The 19,627-nt window shown below is 44.8% G+C and overlaps 1 protein-coding gene across 1 annotated transcript; it reads right to left on the bottom strand.

The window, feature by feature from the left end:
* Positions 1 to 481: 481 nt before the first annotated feature.
* On the bottom strand, positions 482 to 18,890 carry man2a2 (mannosidase, alpha, class 2A, member 2). The gene is made up of 21 exons (XM_084169442.1): positions 18,378 to 18,890; positions 16,664 to 16,921; positions 14,649 to 14,793; positions 13,274 to 13,445; positions 11,950 to 12,077; positions 11,497 to 11,670; positions 11,026 to 11,212; positions 9,731 to 9,908; positions 9,453 to 9,655; positions 9,043 to 9,225; positions 8,659 to 8,773; positions 6,788 to 6,858; positions 6,539 to 6,704; positions 6,144 to 6,380; positions 5,826 to 5,948; positions 5,259 to 5,507; positions 5,035 to 5,176; positions 4,493 to 4,626; positions 3,656 to 3,850; positions 3,430 to 3,543; positions 482 to 3,169 (listed from the first exon to the last, which is right to left on the bottom strand). The coding sequence occupies exons 1-21, from the start codon at positions 18,510 to 18,512 to the stop codon at positions 3,017 to 3,019; spliced, it is 3,462 nt and encodes a 1,153-aa protein (XP_084025568.1). The 5' UTR covers positions 18,513 to 18,890; the 3' UTR covers positions 482 to 3,016.
* Between the last annotated feature and the right edge of the window lie 737 nt (positions 18,891 to 19,627).

The raw sequence follows: 19,627 nt of genomic DNA, 5'->3' as shown, positions 1-19,627 counted from the left end.
GTCTTGCTAATTGCCTATAATTTCCACCTGTTGTCTATTCCATTTGCACAACAGCATGTGAAATGTATTGTCAATCAGTGTTGCTTCCTAAGTGGACAGTTTGATTTCACAGAAGTGTGATTGACTTGGAGTTACATTGTGTTGTTTAAGTGTTCCCTTAATTTTTTTGAGCAGTGTATAAAATTACCTATTTTCATTCAACATAAAATAAATTGCACATCTTTATGTCAAGTTCATTGTATTGAAATTATAAATCACAACTTGGTGAGGATTTAAAACCTCTATAGGACTGAGACGAACAGCATGGCTCACCACTAATGCTGGTGCTTGTCCCCTAAACTAACTTAGTGTTGTCCCCTACTGCCCCCTTCAACAAGTTCGACAAACTAGAGATCAGTAGCTAAAAAAACAGTTAATAAAAAGGTGTTAACATAAAGGGTTGGTGATAAGAGACAAATATGCAGTGGCTAAACACACCAAGTTTCATATTTCATCTTTATTCTGACTCCAACGCGTCTGCATTTTTCTTCTATGCATCTTTTTTTTTTAACACACATCCACGAAGAAATAAGTCCTTCATAAACTCTGTCTTAACAAAAAAGTGCTACAACAAATATCACATACAAAAGACAAGTCTACAGAGGGACTCAGACACACACACACAGAGACATTAGGAGATAGAGGGGGGAGTGCCGTACTAGGTACAGTGGTAGTGTCATGACATATAGCCAGAGGGAAAATGCAACCTGAAAAGACAGCGTGGAAGTGCTGATGATGAAAAGTGATGCAGGCTACATTGGTAGTCTGGTGGTCCAGTCTGTTGATACTTACAACCAACTCCTCTCTGTTCCTTTGTTCTCATACCAAAGATGGTATGACATCAATAGAGGAGTTGGCTACAGCACATCCGGTGTATGGGGCCAGGCTAGTGCCTGAGCATTGTTGAGTGAAATGTTGGACTGGAGGTAAGTGTGTTCTGAGTGAGGAGGAGTGTAAAACATTCGGAAAGTGGTGAAGGAGGTGTAACAGAACACAGCAGGGTGAAAAAATATAAAAAGCACAGAGGAAATATAGCTTTGGATAGTAGGATGGATGAAGAGAAGAGAAGGTAGAGGAGAAACATAGTGAGAAATGGCAGAGATGACTGATATAAACAGTGCATCTGCCATTATTGATGTTAGCTACTGATGTTTAGCCTTCCACACCACCACCAAAGGCAGATATGAATCATAGACAGAGTATCTTAACCCCACCAGGGTCAAGGCTATAGAGATGTTTTATGATGAAAGCGGATAAAAAAAAATAAAAAATGTTTGCACCAGTACACTGGCTGTCAAAGTCAGTCCTGAAGGATCCCTGTTTGTTTGTTCAACGGACCATGTCTCCACATCATCATGAAGGGAAGGTTGAACCACGATCCTGCCTGCAAAGACGGGCTCTCCATGCCTGGCTTTGAAAGCCGGATGCTCCACCACCACTACACAGACTCACTAATGATGATTAGCAGTACAGTTCTATGAACAGACACCTTGTCCCTGATACTGCACTCTGGATCTCAGTACTCCTCTGGCATACTGTATCTTCACAGAAGTTTCCACATCAATATACTATACAAACCAATGTGTCATATGTTAAATATGAGGTATCGTCATCATAGTAGTTTCTTCTACTGCATTCAGTATAGTACACACCACCATTTGTCCATCGATTGGCGTACACACACAAAGAACAGGAATGGATTTAGGAGCATTTAAATACAAACATAACTCAATTCCATCACAGGTCCTCCACAGCCAACTCATCGGGACATGATAGCTTTGACAGGCTCACGTAACAATAGTTTGAAAGTCTTCAGACCATCTACGAGCAAAGGGGGGTTGAAAGGATAGCAGGCCTACAGTCATGCAACAGGGAGATAATGATGACTAAAAACAAAAACATAGCGTGGGAATTGGGATTTCTATCGAGAGTGAGTACAGAGTGACTGACTGCCTGACATACAGTATCTTACAGAGCCATAGCCTCGGCTCCTCTACTGCAGAAAGAGAGAGAGATAGAGAGCGCACACATTCACACTGGTAGTACACAGCTGCATTCAGTCGGTCAATACAGTCAATAAAAACAATGAGCAGTGATGAGCTCGTAATGGAGTTAACAGTTCTCTAGTCTGCAGCGGGTGGATGGGCTCCATAGTAGAAGAAAAAAAACGGTCCAAACTAATGCCGCGTTCACGTGCTAGTCGGAACAAGTCGAAAATGTTTGACTTGCTAACTGGTTGAAAGCGGCACGTGTATAACTACAACCAGTTTCCTAGTTCTGACTAGCACGTGAATGCGGCAAAAATAAAGCTTTACAAATTGCACTAGGTCGCCATGTCATTCCCAGGTCCTTATCCTTGTGATATTTACATTCAGTAGTTAGTCCAGGATTAGATTTATTTTTTAAAGAAAACAAAACAAATAAAGTTCCTTTAAAAACTGAAAGAAAATTATGTTTCCACTAACTTTACATTACTACTGCAATGCAAAGGCAGAAGACCACCAGTATCTGTTCTGTGATAAAGACATCACCTTTATTATCACAAGCACAAAAACTAAATCACCAAAGGTTTCTGGTTCTCTGAGATAGATTGGAGACAGCCACTGTGTGTCTGTGACAGCCATCTGCCCCCTGCAGGTCGAGTCTAGTCATGGTGGACACCTGTTCTTCCAAGCTGACTTTACAGTTCAGGGTGTATGTGGTGTAGTGTAGTGTAGAGTGGTATAGTGTAGAGTGGTGTAGTGTGGTGTAGAGTGGTGTGGTGTAGTGTAGTGTAGAGTGGTGTAGTGTAGTGTAGAGTGTTGTAGTGTAGTGTGTTGTATACACAGGTTGGACCAGGAAGCCCCAGCTTGGCCACCCCTCTGTGCACTGGGAGGCAGTCTTCCTATAGACTAGAACTGAACAGAGCAAGACCAGGTGGGACCAGGCTTGGCCTGGGTGGGTCTGGTCTGGTGTAGAGGTGTTTATCTGGGCCTGGCTAGCGCAGTTTGAGTCTGAAGGCTGAGATCTCCATAGGCTCCAGGCTGACGGAGGAGTCATTGGCCAGAGGGGGGCTGGAGTACATCAGGGACAGAGACACGGGCTGCAGCAGCTGGAGGTCCAGGTTACGGAACAGAGAAGACACACCCAGCTAGAGGAACAGACAAGGAGAGGGAGCGAGAGAGAGCGAGAGATGGATACGGTTTGTGAAAGAGAGGATGTAGAAAGAGTGTGTATGAGAGAAAGATTTGCCCAGTCAGTCCTCATGTCTAACACAGAGAAGAACTTTCCAGACTGCTAGAATGACTCCAACTGCAGTAGTGTATGTGTCTGTGCAACACACTGTACTATCCCCCCCAGTTGTGTATGTGGTGATCCATGTGTGTGTGTGTGTTGTTGAGGACCACTGACCTGTCCCTCGGTAGTGGTACAGTTGAATCCGGGGTTGGGGGTCTCCAGGCCACAGTCCAGACCCTTCCGATGCAGGATGAGGGCCGTGTAGGGAGATGGGGAGTGGGTGTCCTGCTACAAGTCACACAAACATGTTAGCATCAATGGTAAGCGCACAGAATGTATTATATCTTCCAGTATATTGACGTTCCACAAACAGGACAATTATTTCTTCACTTCTAGTTACCTGGTGCTGGATGCTGCGCAGGTTGAGCACGTGGAAGTCACAGGGCAGGGCCCCCGTAAGGGGGGCAAAGGTGTGCAAGGGAGGGATGCCACGCTTCTTGGGCAGCACGGGCAGCGCCAGCACCTCGTGGTTGAGGATGGCCGAGGTCATGTGACTGAGTAGGGAGGGGAAGCTGGTTGGTCCGCTGTCCACCACCTGGGAGGCAGGAAGACAGGTCAAATCTGATAACTAACCCCGTCCCACCCTGCTTAGCTTCAACAGCCAACACAGCAGGGAAACTGCAGAGCTGAAAACAATTATTTGCATTTTAAGCGCATATCCAATTCCAGGATGCTTGCAATGCTGCTACGGCAGACTTTTGAGCTAAAGGGTACAGGGCAGCTAAATACAGGTTAAACTAGAAGGTAAGAACAGCTATAACACAGATTACATAGACAGACGGCCACGGCTGGGTAGCTAGTGACCTCACTGTTGCCATTGCAACATTACCTCTTGAGCCCCGCCTCTCAGGGCGAAGGAGACGAGAGAGTGAAACATGGCAGAGAGTTTGGCAAAGAAGCCATCATGCTGAGTGCAATGGAGCAGCAGACAGAGAGAGAGAGAGAGAGAGATGACAAAATAAATGGAGGGGGGTGACAAATGAAGAACGGAGACAGGGGTTACCGAGTGCAGCATGAGAGATGAGACATTTCAGACACTGAGAAAAAGTCCCGGCTTACTCACTGTTTCCCCTCAGACTAGATTGTGTTCATTTGCTTGGATATGACACCTATAAACTAAATCCAGGTAGCTCCAATAACTAACTCCCTTCCATCTGAGGATTTTAGACTGACTGACCTTGTTACCAGTGGACCTCCTCTCCAGTAGGAGGCGGAAGCGGTTGGCCGTCTTCTTGTTGTCCTTCAGGCCCTGGCCCAGGCCACGGTTATCATCCTGCATCAGCCGCCGGTCCAAAATCACCTCCAACTGGCCTGAGGGAGGAAAAAGCAGAGACATGCATTTATAGCTCCATCATAGAGATAGATAGGGGACTCTAGATACTGGATAGAACCCGTTTTAGTATGGATATTGCCATTGAGGACTTCCACCATTTTAGGTTCCATTGAACCAGAAAAAAAAATAGCGTGGGGTGTCACTTCCAATTCCGTCTCTCGCACTGCCCATGCTGTCACAGACACCATAATGGCACAGATACAAAGATGAGTCCTCTATCTATCTCTATGAGCTCCATAGAAATAAACAGAGATAACATTGCAATGGCAAACAGCAGAGACTGCTACCAGTCCCTCTTAAATGACACCTTTAGAGACATAAGAGATAGTGTTCCTGATGTTTTCTAAGGTATTAAGAAAAACAACGTATAAGTTGTCCCTCCCTACCGCTCTCTAGGCTGGTGACGCCCAGGGCCTGGGCAGAGTGCAGGGTGAGGCGGAGCTGGCTGTCCTGGATGTAGGCCTGGCTGGGCATGGGGTAGAAGTTGGCTTGCAGGGGGAGCTTCAGGAAGTGGCGCCGGGGCTGCATCTGTGGAAACATTACAGTATTGAGGTACATGTTGAAGCCAAAGGTCAGACACTCTAGTGTAAAGTGTGCATTGTGGTCTGACCTGGAATCCGTTGAGGTCTGTGTAGAAGGTGTCGTCATTCTGGATATCCGTGACCAGCCGCATGGCCAGCTCTTTGTTAGACTGGTCTCTGATGTCCACCATGGTGGTGACATCCAGGGACAGACCATCCACACCTGGCACATTGTGTATGCAAATGGTCTGTTGGAAGTGCTGGTACAGAGCCACTACCTCAGAGAAGAGAGGGCCCTCCACCACACGGACCACCAGAGGCTCCTTCTGACTGTAGGGCTGAGAGATGGCGAGACAGAGACAGTGTGTTTCTGTAATGGTTAAGGTTAGGACTGAGCCTAAAACGTTATACAGGTGAAAAATATGTTTTATTGTCACATACACCGGATAGTTGCAGTGAAATGTGTTGTTTTACAGTGTCAGCCATAGTAGTACGAAGCCCCTGGAGCAAATTAGGGTTAAGTGCCTTGCTCAAGGGCACAGACAGATTTTACACCTTGTCGGCTCGGGCATTCCAACCAGCGACCTGGCCCAGCGCTCTAACCGTTAGGCTACCTGACGCTCTAGTACAGATGGGGGGATTGGCAGCTAGCTCACCTTAGCCTTCCCATCAGGCAGGAAGAGGTAAGCCCCGCTCTTGTCCTTTGACGACCGAGTACCGTACGTCACAAACTGGATCTGAACCTTGACCTCCTGGGGGTCATCTTTTCGATGGATACTCTGATAGACCAAGCGAGAGAGAGAATTATACATTACACTTCAACCAAATTAAACGGCCTTGGGCTAATTTGATCATTTTAGTCACAACGTTTAGGCTGACTTCCAAATCAGTCAATCTGTTAGAGACAAAGCATAGTCAGTGGCTGCATCCTCAAGGGTGCCATTTGGGCCGCAAGCCTCTTCCCCGCCACATACCTCCAGCAGGCCGGTGGTTCCAGAGAAGCCCAGTGTGAGGGACTGGGTGGAGATGTAGAAGGGCTGTGGGTCTGCTGTCTGGGAGCGCAATGGGAGGGGGTCCACGGCGTGGGCAGTCTGCCCCTGACCAGACAGCCTCAGCAGGGTCTCAGAGCGCAGCGTCATGGGGGTGTCAGCAGAGTCATACAGGTGAAACACAGCCAGGCCCAGGGCAGGCAGACGCACCATGAAGGAGGCCTGCAGACAGGAGAAAACAGTTAAACATACACACATGGCAGACACTCATGCTACACATATATCAATGCATCTGTCAAATGAAGTACCAAGCAATGCCCATTAAATAGTCACTGAGAACGCTACAAATTAAACCAGCAACCATACACACACACACACACCTGGAAGCCCTCTGCGCTCATCTGGCTAGCAGAGCTCCACTGGGCACTGAGCTGTACGGGGAGGGACTGTCCGTCCTCTGTGAGCACCCGGACCCTGGCAGAGTTCACCAACACTGTCACCACACACAGCCTGTCCTGCTCCACTGGGTTGAACAGCACCAGGTACCTAACAGAGAGAGACAGGGGGATATCAGTCAAACACTCCACCCATGAGAGACTGTACTGAGGCAGAGGGGAGGAGGGGGTTACCTAGGTCCTGACTGGTCCAGCTCGATAAGGGTGCGCTGGGGCAGGGAGTCTTGGGTGGCACGCATATCATCCTATAGTCACAAACACAGAAGTATACAGTGCCTTGAGAAAGTATTCACACCCCTTGACTTTTACCACATTTTGTTGAGTTACAGCCTGAATTTAAAATTGATTAAATTGACATTGTGTCACTGGCCCACACACACACAATACCGCATCATGTCAAAGTGGAATTATGTTTTTAGAAATTAATAAATTAAAAGCTGAAATGTCTTGAGTCAGTAAGTATTCAACCCCTTTGATATGGCAAGCCTAAATAAGTTGAGGAGTAAACATTTGCGTAACATGTCGCATAACAAGTTGCATGGAGTTGTGTTTAACATGATTTTAATGACTACCTCATATCTGTACCCCACACATTCAATTATCTGTCAGGTCCCTCAGTCGAGCAGTGAATTTCAAAGACAGATTTAACCACAAAGCCCAGGGAGGTTTTCCAATGCCTCGCAAAGAAGGAGACCCATTGGTAGATGGGTAAAAACAAAAAAAGCAGACATTGAATATCCCTTTGAGCTTGTTGAAGTTATTAATTACACTTTGGATGGTGAATCAATACACCCAGTTACTACAAAGACACAGGAATCCTTCCTAACTCAGTAGCCAGAGAGGAAGGAAACCGCTCAGGGATTTCACCATGAGGTCAATGGTGACTTTAAAACAGTTACAGAGTTTAATGGTTGTCATAGGAGAAAACTGAGGATGGATCAACAACATTGGAGTTACTCCACAACACTAACCTAAATGACAGAGTGAAAAGAAGTATGCCTGTACAGAATACAAATATTCCAAAACATGCATCCTGTTTGCAATAAGGCACTAAAGTACAACTGCAAAAAATGTGGCAAAGAAATGAACTTTATGTCTTGAATAAAAAGCATTACGTTTGGGGCAAATCCAACAACACACCACTGAGTACCACTCTTCATACTTTCAAGCATGGTGGTGGCTGCATCATGTTATGGGTATCCTTTTTATCTGGCAGGGAGTTTATTAGGATAAAAATAAACGGAATAGAGCTACGCACAGGCAAAATCCTAGAGTAAAACCTGCTTCAGTCTGCTTTCCAACAGACACTGGGAGACAAATTCACCTTTCAGCAGGACAATAACCTAAAACACAAGGCCAAATATACACTGGAGTTGCTTACCAAGACGACATTCAATGTTCCCGAGTGGCCTACTTACAGTTTTGACTTAAATAGGCTTGAGAATCTATGGCAAGACTTGAAAATGTCTATCTAGCAATGATCAACAACCAATTTCACAGAGCTTGAATAATGTTTTTAAAGAATAATGTGCATATATTGTGCAATCCAGTTGTGCAAAGCTCTTAGCGACTACCCCATAAAGACTCACAGCTGTAATCGCTGCCAATGGTGATTCTAATATGTACTGACTCAGGGGTGTGAATACTTATGTAAATGAGATATTTTTGTATTTCATTATCAATACATTTGCTATAAATTCTAAAAACATGTTTTCACTTTGTCATTATGGGGTATTGTATGTAGATGGGTGAGAAAAATATATATTTAATCAATTTTGAATTCAGGCTGTAACAACAAAATGTGGAATAAGTCAAGGGGTTTGATTCCTTTCTGAAGGCACTGTATATGAGAGTCAGAAATGCACTTATTGCTTGTCACTAGACTAGAGAAGCACTGAGTAGGAGTAGATCACAACTCGATTGATATACAGTCAACAACAAGGCATCCGATGGGAAATTAACATACAAAAGAAGCTGGGCTTATGTGAGTTATTTTAACACTGTAATGCATTGCTAGAGCTCCATGTCTCCCGGTCATCCCTCACCGTCTCTAGGAAGGGTTCTGTCTGGTAGAAGCGATACACGTCCTTGTTCTTCATTACCAGGAAGTGGGCTGCATTAATGATTACTCTCTTCAGGCCATGCAGGGAGCGCAGTAACCTAAAGGAGAGACAAAGGACCAATGAGACATTATCCTAGTATTCTTGAATGGCCACTTAGCCTCGTCTCTTTTCTCTGTTCCTTCAGAACCATTAAACTGAGTTTGAGACATAAGTGTAAAATAGTGGGATTTTTATTTTCAGACCAGTGGTCACAAAGGCAGGGATGTAGAAAGAAAAAAAAGAAAACTAGTGAATACTTTTCCTTATAAAAGTTTTTAAAGTTGAAAAAGATACTCTCTATTCTGTCTCTCTCTCTTAGCAACTGACCTGTTGCCGTAGTCGATGACCACGTTCTCCTTGGCGGTGCCTGTGATGGCATCGTGATGCTGGAACAGGGCGACGGTGCGCCTAGCGTCCGTCAGCAGTGTGTAGTCTGACGTGGGGTAGCGGCCCTCCATTCCCACGTGGCGAGCGTGGGCCACAGCCAAACTGAACAGGATCTCTGCCCCCCTGGGGAACAGCACAGAGGAACAAATTAACAAAGACAGAATAACGTTTTGGGATTTTTCCTAACTTTGACTGTGTGCAGACAGGTCTCCATCTTACAATGATTTTGCCTTTGAAACCTACGCATGTGGCTTACATTGTTGAATTAAAGACTGAGTAAGGCGCAGATACCAACCTGCTGTTTTACAGATGTACTAAAGCCATGTCTGTCTGTTTATATCTGGCCTTACCTGAGATGGGACTCCAGCACGCGGTCCATGCTCTTGTAGAAAGGCCGGGAGGTGTAGTATCCGCTCCAGTAGTGGTCCTCGCGGTCTGCGTACGCAAAGAAGTCCCCGCTCAGCACCGGGTATTCTGGGGGTCTGGCACCCTGGGGCACACCGTTGGCCTTGTAAACCGCAGTGAAGTATTCGGTCAGGGTCCCAAACTGGGCCTGGAGACACACAGGACCATACAGGTGAGACATTACATTTTAGAATTAATCAAATATCAACTAAAACGAACATACCTGCACGTGCATCTCAGGGTGAGAGTTCATGTAGTCAAAGAGTCTCTGGTAATTGAGGTACTGCTGGTCCCACTCCAGGGCCTTATCGTAGCGGAAGTCATCTCCCAGCGGAATCAGAACCACCTTACTGCGGAACAACTTGGACTTCTTACGGTACTGGTCCAAGAGCAGGTGGGCCCTGGGGTGGAGAGAGTGACTCAGGTCACAGTAGGGCTGGCACTGTAATTGTATAATCGTGTAACTGACGATTATGGATGAAGACTGTCATGAAAATTAAATAACAGTCTTAACCAGTTTTTTTTCTTTTATCAACTTCATTTTCAAGATGACAAACTTTACCCAAAAGCAGTAAAGTAAAAGTAAGCCTGGTTCACATCTAACAGCCGATATCAGGAAAGAGGAGACAAAATAGGAGAGACTAGAGGAGACAAAATCATTTTGTGTTGTGGAACAAGCAGCTGACTGAAGACGGGATGGCCGGGCATTAAAAAATACTTTACAACGTGATGACACTTTGTTGCTCCTTGTTTCAGCAAAGTGTTGTAGCAAACAAGTATCATGAAATACATGCACCCAATTGCTTACCAAAAACCGGGCACACTGACTTGATCACTGCTTGCTTTAGAATATAGAAATGACTGGCAATAGCAACATTTCTGTCTATTGACCTTCGTCAAAGCATATATTTGAATGAAAAGGCGAAAGCTTGCAAGCAGTGTGCGGAAATGTCTTCTTTTGAAACGCATTACATATTAAATCGTCTCTTAGTTGTGTAGTCCCGTGTGGTTCAGTTGGTAGAGCATGGCGCTTGCAACGCCAGGGTTGTGGGTTTGATTCCCACGTGGGACCAGTACGGGAAAAATAAAAATAATGTATCGACACTCTGGATAATAGCGTCTGCTAAATGCCTAAAATGTCAAATGTTAATGTAAATGTGTGAGTTCATCCCAGCGCAATGCCAGTGTTACAGGACAATAGATGACTGTACATGACCTTAGAAAATGGAGGATAAAAAGAGGACCTTTAATGGAAAAAGGCAATCAATAGCTTTCAGTGAGAGAGCTATTTTCCATTAGCCTCTCTCAGGAATGTGTGCTTTGGAAAGTTCCATTAAGCGTTTTTTTTCTACACAAAACTATTCATTGATAAGCAAGTCGCAGTGAAGGTCTACAAAGCCGGTTGAATATTTCCATGATTCTCTGCACCCCCACTCCCTGCTCTACTGCAGAGCTCTGACATCTCCCCCCTAGCAGTGTGGCGTAAAAGGCCAAGGGGAGGCTCTCTGCTGGGCTCACCTTTCTGCCACGTTGGCCTCCACCACGGCCCGTGGAGGAACCTTCCAGGGACAGTTGACCCGGCCGCCCGGCAGCCTCTTGAAGTCAAACTGGCAGCAGATCTTGGGGTCGGGCCCGCAGGTGTGTGGCACGTCATAACTGTAGAAGGGCATCATGTGGCAGAAGATGTCTGTGCCCGAATCTTGGTCTGGCAACACAAACAGAACATAGTTTATTTATTTTGGTGTTTTTGTGAATTCAAAAGTACAATGCAAATAAAAGCAAGGAACAAACAACTATTACTGTTCTTAGTCCAAACAATAAAATTGGCCACTTGTGACCCTTGCAACATTTCCCTCAACCTCAATTTGACTTTGAAAGGCCGTCCAGAGTGGCAGCGCTCATTGGAAATTTGCAATCCAGAGAGATAAGCACATTATGGTGTAAATAGATTAGATGGTTTTCCTGGCAGCAAACCAGCCAGCCACTGACCCCAGGACTGCCTCCACATGAACTCCAGGCTGCGGCTGGAGGCGAAGTGCTTCTTGATGGAGTAGTGGACCCTCTGGATGAGCATGCTGGTCAGGTTGGCCCTCTTCAGCAAGTAGGACATGGTGGCACTGTGGCCAAAGGGGTCCACCGCCCAGCCTGACCGTGGGGTCACACCTACAGTAGGGCACAGCACAGGAGGGTTAACATCATGGAGAATACAACAGAGCATGGTGCACAGTTTCTATGTCACAATGGAACTCCTACTGCAACAGGACTATGACCGAAGTCATACAGGATTTCACACAATATGCGCAAAGGTGTCGTTAAAAAGTTATCCACTCAGAGTTTGAATCATATTAACTTTCCAATGCTTCTGCTTCAAACATTACAGCTGGCAAAACCCCTTGCATGAATGAGAGAAGGCATCTCGGAGAGGGGAAGCGTGTCCCTTACCCACGTTCTTCTCCAGCCACTGATGGCCCTCTATGAGCTGGTCAATCATGGCAAAGTAGTGAACGTTGGCCTCATCAGTCATCACCCAGCCTCCGGTCACCATCTCCAGCTGCCCTCCCAGGATTAGCCTGAGACAGATAGAGGATTTAAGACATCCACACAGTAGAGAGGTGAGGAAAACTCTGCATTGTTGGAAAAGGATCCGTAAGTAAGCATTTCACTGTTAGTCTACACCTGTTGTTTACGAAGTATGTGACAAATAAAATTATTTGAAAAGCCAACGCTTACTCAGAGCCACCGCTTCAACCAAATAACAAGCTATTTTGCCAAGGGAGATGTGGAGCTCATTAGCTAATTACTGTAGATCACGCTGCTAATGTGGCCTGGCAGGTTGTTTACACTGCGGTAAGTGATACTGAAAAAATACAGTTTTGCAAGTTGGGTAGACATTCACAGCTGGGCGAGTTCCTGCTTACAGAAAACAACAATGTAGGGCCAGCCCCCGAAGTGACTTTTCTTATCAACTGTATGCAAGAAATTCCTCTGTGTTGTCTTAGGAATTCAGCATTCTCTGTGTTGATCTTGCCAACCCCCATTGTCTCACCTCTGAGAAGCAGAGGTTACATCCTGTAGATCTGATATCTGATTCGAGGTTAACTTTACTACTAGTAATACTACTGGTCAACAACTCAGTTTTTGAATGCAAACAACTCAGATGCTTATAAAAGGGTCTTAGATTCTCTGTTCTTTCTTATTTGTTCCTGACTTGCTGTGGTGAGATACCTACACCCTTTCTCTCTCTCTTCCATGAGCTCTTGGCCATGGCACAAGCCTTGGTTTCTTTGTCTCTCTCTCTCTGACCATGCTTAGAATGCCTTATAATGCTTGTTAATGCTTTGTAACTTAAGCTTATGCCTTGTATAATGTTATCATTCATTTGATAAAGTAATTAAATACACTTTATTTAGAATTCCATTCTAAGACATTTCTTCATTGCATATTACTGTAACTCAACTAAAGTCTCTTGCATATTGCTATTTTTCTTATGGAGTCAGATAAACATTTTAATAGGCTAATTGCTTAGTCTAATTACGAGTCGCATGAGAGGTATTTATAATATCATATATACACATGTCAAATACTGTATTACTACACTACAACAACTTAATTAAAATCTACCAAGACTGCCACTATTGACTCTTCCCTGTGTGGGCAATCCTCAAAGGATGGCTCAAATACTTTAGGGAAGAACCAACAGTGGCAGACTTAAACTGTGTTGTAGTAAGATGTTTGAGAGCTAGTGCTGTGACTGTGAGATACGTACTTGCGCATGGCTTCCTGCTTGTGCATGTCGGCGCTCTCCCACCACTTGGCGAAGAAGGAGATCTCAGACCAAATGAACTTCCTGCGTGGGTCCTCAGTCAGCTTGACCAGCATGTTGTTGAAGATGTGCTGCGTCTGATCTGTGTAGTACTTATCAAATGTCTTGATCCAGCCTGTCGGGACACGAGATCGCAGCACAGAGGTGATGAGCGCAACAATACAGTTTCAGACATGAATAGAAGATGAAGAATAAAGAAGTCAGAAGAGTGAATCTACCATCGACCCCCCTGACAGACACAGTACTGTACTATTTATTATCATGTATTTTGGATTTTGCCATGACAAGAGGGGTAAAAGCAGGTCAGTGGTACAGTACCAACCAAAACAGAGCTGTGCAGTATTACAACTAACACCCCGGTTTTATTATTTAAACAGAACAGTAACTGTGCCTTACAATGAACTTCTTGAATGTATTGTCAAAGAGGCTGAGACACAGGCAAAAAGTCCATGAATCTCTCAGAAAGGAGAGAAGTTGATTACTCTACAATACATCAACAGAGTAGCCTAGCACTAACTCATCTATAGAGCACTATGCTAACAGACTAAACCATAGTAGTCCACGCCACTGGATGCACAGACTGGTAGAAAGTAGATCAACCAACTAGACTAGAGGACCGACAGTGAAAGGGGCCTTTTACCGTTGCGTTGTCTGCAGGACTGACTCTGTGCCAGTCCTGCCGTTTGACCTACTTCACTTCACCTGCAGTCTTGTTAAACCTTAAAAGCTCTGGCCTTTAGAGAGAACATCCCATAACAAAGAAAACTGCTTTTTTGAATTCACTGACAACAGTCTCAGTGGTCTCTCATAGCTCTCCACAGACCCAGGACAAGATGTGAACATTTACTCAGTGACATCTTGGTAAAGAGCAAAGTCTATACTAATTAAAATTGAACCATATTGAATGGCTATTCCTGTTATTGAATGACAAAACTTTACGGTTTCTACCATGGTCAACAAGTCAATAACTGTCAAGTTAGCTAGCTGGCCTTGCACTGGCTGTAAACAAATCTAATGGAACTGTCAGTCTCTGGCTAAAATCAAATCTTGTGCCAATACACAGCCATTCTAATCTAAAAATAGCTTAGAAGTTGGCATTCTAATGTCATTGTGTCACTCCATTTGTCAATCAGGTCATCTGCTTAATATTGCAGGTAATAACTCAATCAAGGTTTAGTTTTTTGCTTAGAATAAAAAAAGGAAAAACTATTTTTTTCTATCACTTTTTTGCTTCCCTAGACTTTGCCTTCCTTCGTCTTTTGCTACGTTGTTTGCTACGATGTGCCCTGAAGAACCTTGCTTTAGAGCCATGTCTCACCTGGGTCGTTGTGGGAATGAGGGACCACAAACACCTGCAGCGGTTCATTATCCCACTCCCCAGGCTCATAGAGGATCTCAAAGCCCTGCTTCCACACACCCCCATCCACATTGTCAAACTTCAACAGGGAGTATATGTCCAGCATCTGGAAGGCAACAGACCAAAGATGGCTGACTTATCTCTGCCTTAGGTTTAGAATATAAGCCAAAGTAAAAAATAACAAATAATTATTTGGGGGGGGGGGGGGGTAGAGAGAACAGAGGCAAATCACATGATATCTGTAACCCATCACCTTAAATCTGCCACATAGAAAAGAGACAGCATGTTAACAATTACACACACATACAGTTGAAGTCGGAAGTTTACATACACTTAGGTTAGAGTCGTTAAAACTCATTTTTCAACCACTCCACAAATGTATTGTTAACAAACTATAGTTTTAGCAAGTCGGTTAGGACATCTACTTTGTGCATGACACAAGTAATTTTTCCAACAATTGTTTACAGACAGATTATTTCACTTATAATTCACTGTATCACAATTCCAGTGGGTAAGAAGTTTACATACACTAAGTTGACCGTGCCTTTAAACAGCTTGGAGAATTCCAGAAAATGATGTAATGGCTTTAGAAGCTTCTGATAGGCTAATTGACATCATTTGAGTCAATTGGAGGTGTACCTGTGGATGTATTTCAAGGCCTACCTTCAAACTCAGTGCCTCTTTGCTTGACATCATGTGAAAATCAAAAGAAATCAGCCAAGACCTCAGAAAAAGAATTGTAGACCTCCACAAGTCTGGTTCATCCTTGGGAGCAATTTCCAAACGCCTGAAGGTACCACGTTCATCTGTACAAACAATAGTACGCAAGTATAAACACCATTGGACCACGCAGCCGTCATACCGCTCAGGAAGCAGACGCGTTCTGTCTCTTAGAGATGAACGTACTTTGGTGCGAAAAGTGCAAATCCATTCCAGAACAACAGCAAAGGACCTTGTGAAGATGCTGGAGGAAACAGGGTCAAAAGTATCTATATCCACAGTAAAACGAGTCCTTTATCGACATAACCTGAAAGGCCACTCAGCAAGGAAGAAGCAACTGCTCCAAAACTGCCATAAAAAAGCCAGACTACGGTTTGCAACTGCACATGGGGACAAAGATCGTACTTTTTGGAGAAATGTCCTCTGGTCTGATGAAACAAAAATATAACTGTTTGACCATCGTTATGTTTGAAGGAAAAAGGGGGATGCTCGCAAGCCAAGAACACCATCCCAATAAGCACGGGGGTGGCTGCATCATGCTGTGGGGGTGCTTTGCTGCAGGAGGGACTGGTGCACTTCACAAAATAGATGGCATCATGAGGAAGGAAAATTATGTGGATATATTGAAGCAACATCTCAAGACATCAGTCAGGAAGTTAAAGCTTGGTCGCAAATGGGTCTTCCAAATGGACAATGACCCCAACCATACTTCCAAAGTTGTGGCAAAATGGCTTAAGGACAACAAAGTCAAGGTATTGGAGTGGCCATCACAAAGCCCTGACCTCAATCCTATAGAGAATCTGTGGGCAGAACTGAAAAAGCCTGACTCAGTTACACCAGCTCTGTCAGGAGGAATGGGCCAAAATTCACCCAACTTATTGTGGGAAGCTTGTGGAAGGCTACCCGAAACGTTTGACCCAAGTTAAACAATTTAAAGGCAATGCTACCAAATACTAATTGAGTGTATGTAAACTTCTGACCCACTGGGAATGTGATGAAAGAAATAAAAGCTGAAATAAATCATTCCCTCTACTATTATTCTGACATTTCACATTCTTAAAATAAAGTGGTGATCCTAACTTACCTAATACAGGGAATTTTTTACTAGGATTAATGTCAGGAATGGTGAAAAACTGAGTTTAAATGTATTTGGCTAAGGTGTATGTAAACTTCCAACTTCAACTGTATGGCCTACTGATGGCCAACAGAACAACAGAGTTCCTCCCAGACCAGACAGTCCCTGGAGAGCAGGTCACCTGCAGGTCGGTCTGTCCGCGGCGGCCCTGGGCAAACTGGCAGTCCTGGGGCTTGACGGAGAGGAAGGTGGGGCGTCCGTCGAAGGGCAGGATCCAGGAGCCATTGGCACTGCGGAAGGGCAGCTGTCCACTGGGGGACACAGCGCCGGTGTCGGTCAGCTCCAGAACAGAGTCCTTAATGTGGCTGATGATCTGGTGGTTCTCCTCCAGTAGCTGCTCCAGCTGTTCTATGCGGTTCTGCAGAACAGAGATCTGGCTCTAGAACGCAGGAGGAAAAGGACCCCGGGGGAAAAATGGGGATGAACGTCACAGGGGGTGCTAAACAGGACTAGCTAGCCTATATGGATGGATGGATGGATGGATTTTTGCACCAACTCCCTTGCACTGAGTCTACACACACACTGGACTCTACCCACACATACTTACGCCGACACCCCAACACACACACACCATAACATGCGCACACATGCATACTTACGCCACACACACTTTCACACTCCCTGTGCTGCTGCTACAAGCTATCCTGTTGCCTAGTCACTTTACCCCTACCTATATGTACATAGCTACCTCAATTACCTCTTAGCCCTGCACATCGACTCGGTACTGGTACTCCCTGTATATAGCCATGTTATTTTTACTCGTTATTCACTGTGTATTTATTCTATTTCTTATTCTATTTATCTTTAACTCTGTATTGTTGGAAAAGGACCCTTAAGTAAGCATTTCACTGTTAGTCTACACCTGTTTACTAAGCATGTGAGAAATATTTTTTATTGTTTTATTTGACACTACTTCACTGTCCCATCCCCAAAGGAAATAAGCCGCCTCCAACGTTATTTTAGAGAAATTGGCAGGCCACGTCTATGGCGTCGCATGGGCGAGCGGTTTGCTGATGTCAACATTGTGAACAGAGTGCCCCATGGTGGTAGCGGGGTTATGGTATGGTGGCAATTTGAATGCACAGAAATACTGTGACGAGTTGCTGAGGCCCATTGTGAGGCCCATTTTTTAAAAGGTATCTGTGACTAACAGATGCATATCTGTATTCCCAGTCATGTGAAATCCATAGATTAAGGCCCAATGAATTTATTTAAATTGACTGATTTCCTCATATGAACTGTAACTCAGTAAAATCTTTGAAATTGTTGCATGTTGCATTTATATTTGTGTTCTGTATATTTATGGATTATATTCAAGCCAACTGCCACATCGAAAGCTCTACAGAAAATACTGCAAAACTAGTTTGGGGTAACATCACTAAAATCCTGTCAGAAACAATCAAATCCAGGCCTCAATATACACACTGTTGCTGGAGCAGGTCTGTAAACATAATCAATCACAAAGCTTTGTTGCTGCCAAACAGTTCAGCTGTGGTGGCTGGGCCTCTAGACTCTACATAAGGTGTGTTTATGAAAATAACTAACTGACTGCCTCTCAGGTTACAGTACAAAATAAATTATGTATAGATTATAGATATGAATTATTCAAACATGTGTGCATCTCACCAATAAATGTTAACGTTTGTTAATTAAAGCTTTGATGTAACTCAATATCACAGGAAAAGTGTTCACAAAACTGTTTCGAAGGTACTGCCTCTGGCTTTTAACACCACAGTGAGATGTATCACAACAACATGGTGTTTGATTGCAGACAAGGATTTAGAGACTAACAAGCTAACTAACAAGCGGTGCTATGTCTATAGATAATGTCTTACCCTTGGGAAGTTCCCACCGCCGTTCTGTCGCCTTGCAGGGTCGTGTTGTACCCTGTCCAACATCAGGTACAGGGAAAATACGGCCACACAGAATATGGCTCCTCCACACATCGTCACCTGCTTCTTCAGCTTCATCCTTCAGCCCGTAGAAAAGCTTTTTTAGGAGAGAAAAAACAACCTTGACTTGTAGTATTTACTCCCAAGACAGAGGGAAAGGGTCCTTAATGAGGACAGAGTGGAACGCAGTCCATGGAGCGCAAAAAGTGCCCGGCTGGAAAAGCGTCAGCAACGGTACCCTTCCAACCTTGCCTGTGCTCCTCTAGACCTCCATTCACCAGAGCAGTCAGGGGCGGAACGGTTGGCAGAGGAGGGGGATGTAGGGGTTTAGAGGCGGTGAGGGACACAGGGTACTTAATCAGCAGTAGCTGGCAAACAGTCTGTCAGCTCCCGCCAAACCTCAGCCACCGCCGGGCTCCTTCAAAGTGGCCCTTGTGCTCAACCATCCTCCAAACCTTTGAGATTGCAGAGGAGAACCCCCCCCCCCACACACACACACACAAAAACAAGCTCTAAACAGCAGGGGCTCAAACAGGGAACCTACTGTCTCCGCGTGTCTGGTGTGTGTCTGTGTGCGTATGTGTGTGTGCGCGATCCTTTGGTCCAGTCCAACTCCCAGGGCTGCGTCTAATCATTCAGCACAGCCAGAGTCCCATTTCACTCAGTTGGCCACCAGGGCAAAGCCATAACAGTAAGCACAGAGCTGCAGAGAAACAGGAATGAATGAGAGAGGGACTTGGCTACAGGTACCAGCAGCTCTTTAGATAGCCTTTTTTGCTTGGCTTACAGCACTTCAGGACTTTGAATGTGACAAATGTCACTGCGATGCTCTCTGTGACAAAGCCGAAGCATACCAACAGTGGCAAAAAACTAAAAAAAGAGGATGAGTTCCGTTGGTCACGTTCGCATGATGTTTAAATTATGTCCTAGGGTCCTTTTCTGAAGCCGGAGAGATAATCTCAGTTTAACGTGGCATGGCAAAAAATAAAATGTAATTCCGCTTTCCAGGCAACAGAATAACGCTTGTCAGCACTCAGTAACAGGCTGAATGCACGTTTTTGGGAGAGAGAGAGTCACAGACGGATGATGATAAGTAAATGTATACCAAAAAGCAAAACAACCAAGCTGAGCGCAGTGGCCTGGATTTCAGAGCGCTAGCTAAAACAGGTGATCCTACTTCCCTCCGCGTGCAA

Source organism: Coregonus lavaretus (assembly GCF_964263955.1).
Source record: "Coregonus lavaretus genome assembly, chromosome: 9".
NCBI lineage: Eukaryota > Metazoa > Chordata > Actinopteri > Salmoniformes > Salmonidae > Coregonus > Coregonus lavaretus.
Note: the sequence above shows the minus strand (reverse complement) of the source record. Positions and strands in the feature narration are given on the sequence as shown.

Bases quoted from the DNA above. Each gene is read 5' to 3' on its own strand.
- man2a2 (XM_084169442.1), bottom strand. From the start codon at position 18,512: ATGAAGCTGAAGAAGCAGGTGACGATGTGTGGAGGAGCCATATTCTGT. The intron at 13,446-14,648 runs GTGAGACATGGC...GTGTCCCGACAG, and splicing joins TCATTCCCACAACGACCCAG to GCTGGATCAAGACATTTGAT. The intron at 3,544-3,655 runs GTAACTAGAAGT...TGTGACTTGTAG, and splicing joins TGCGCAGCATCCAGCACCAG to CAGGACACCCACTCCCCATC.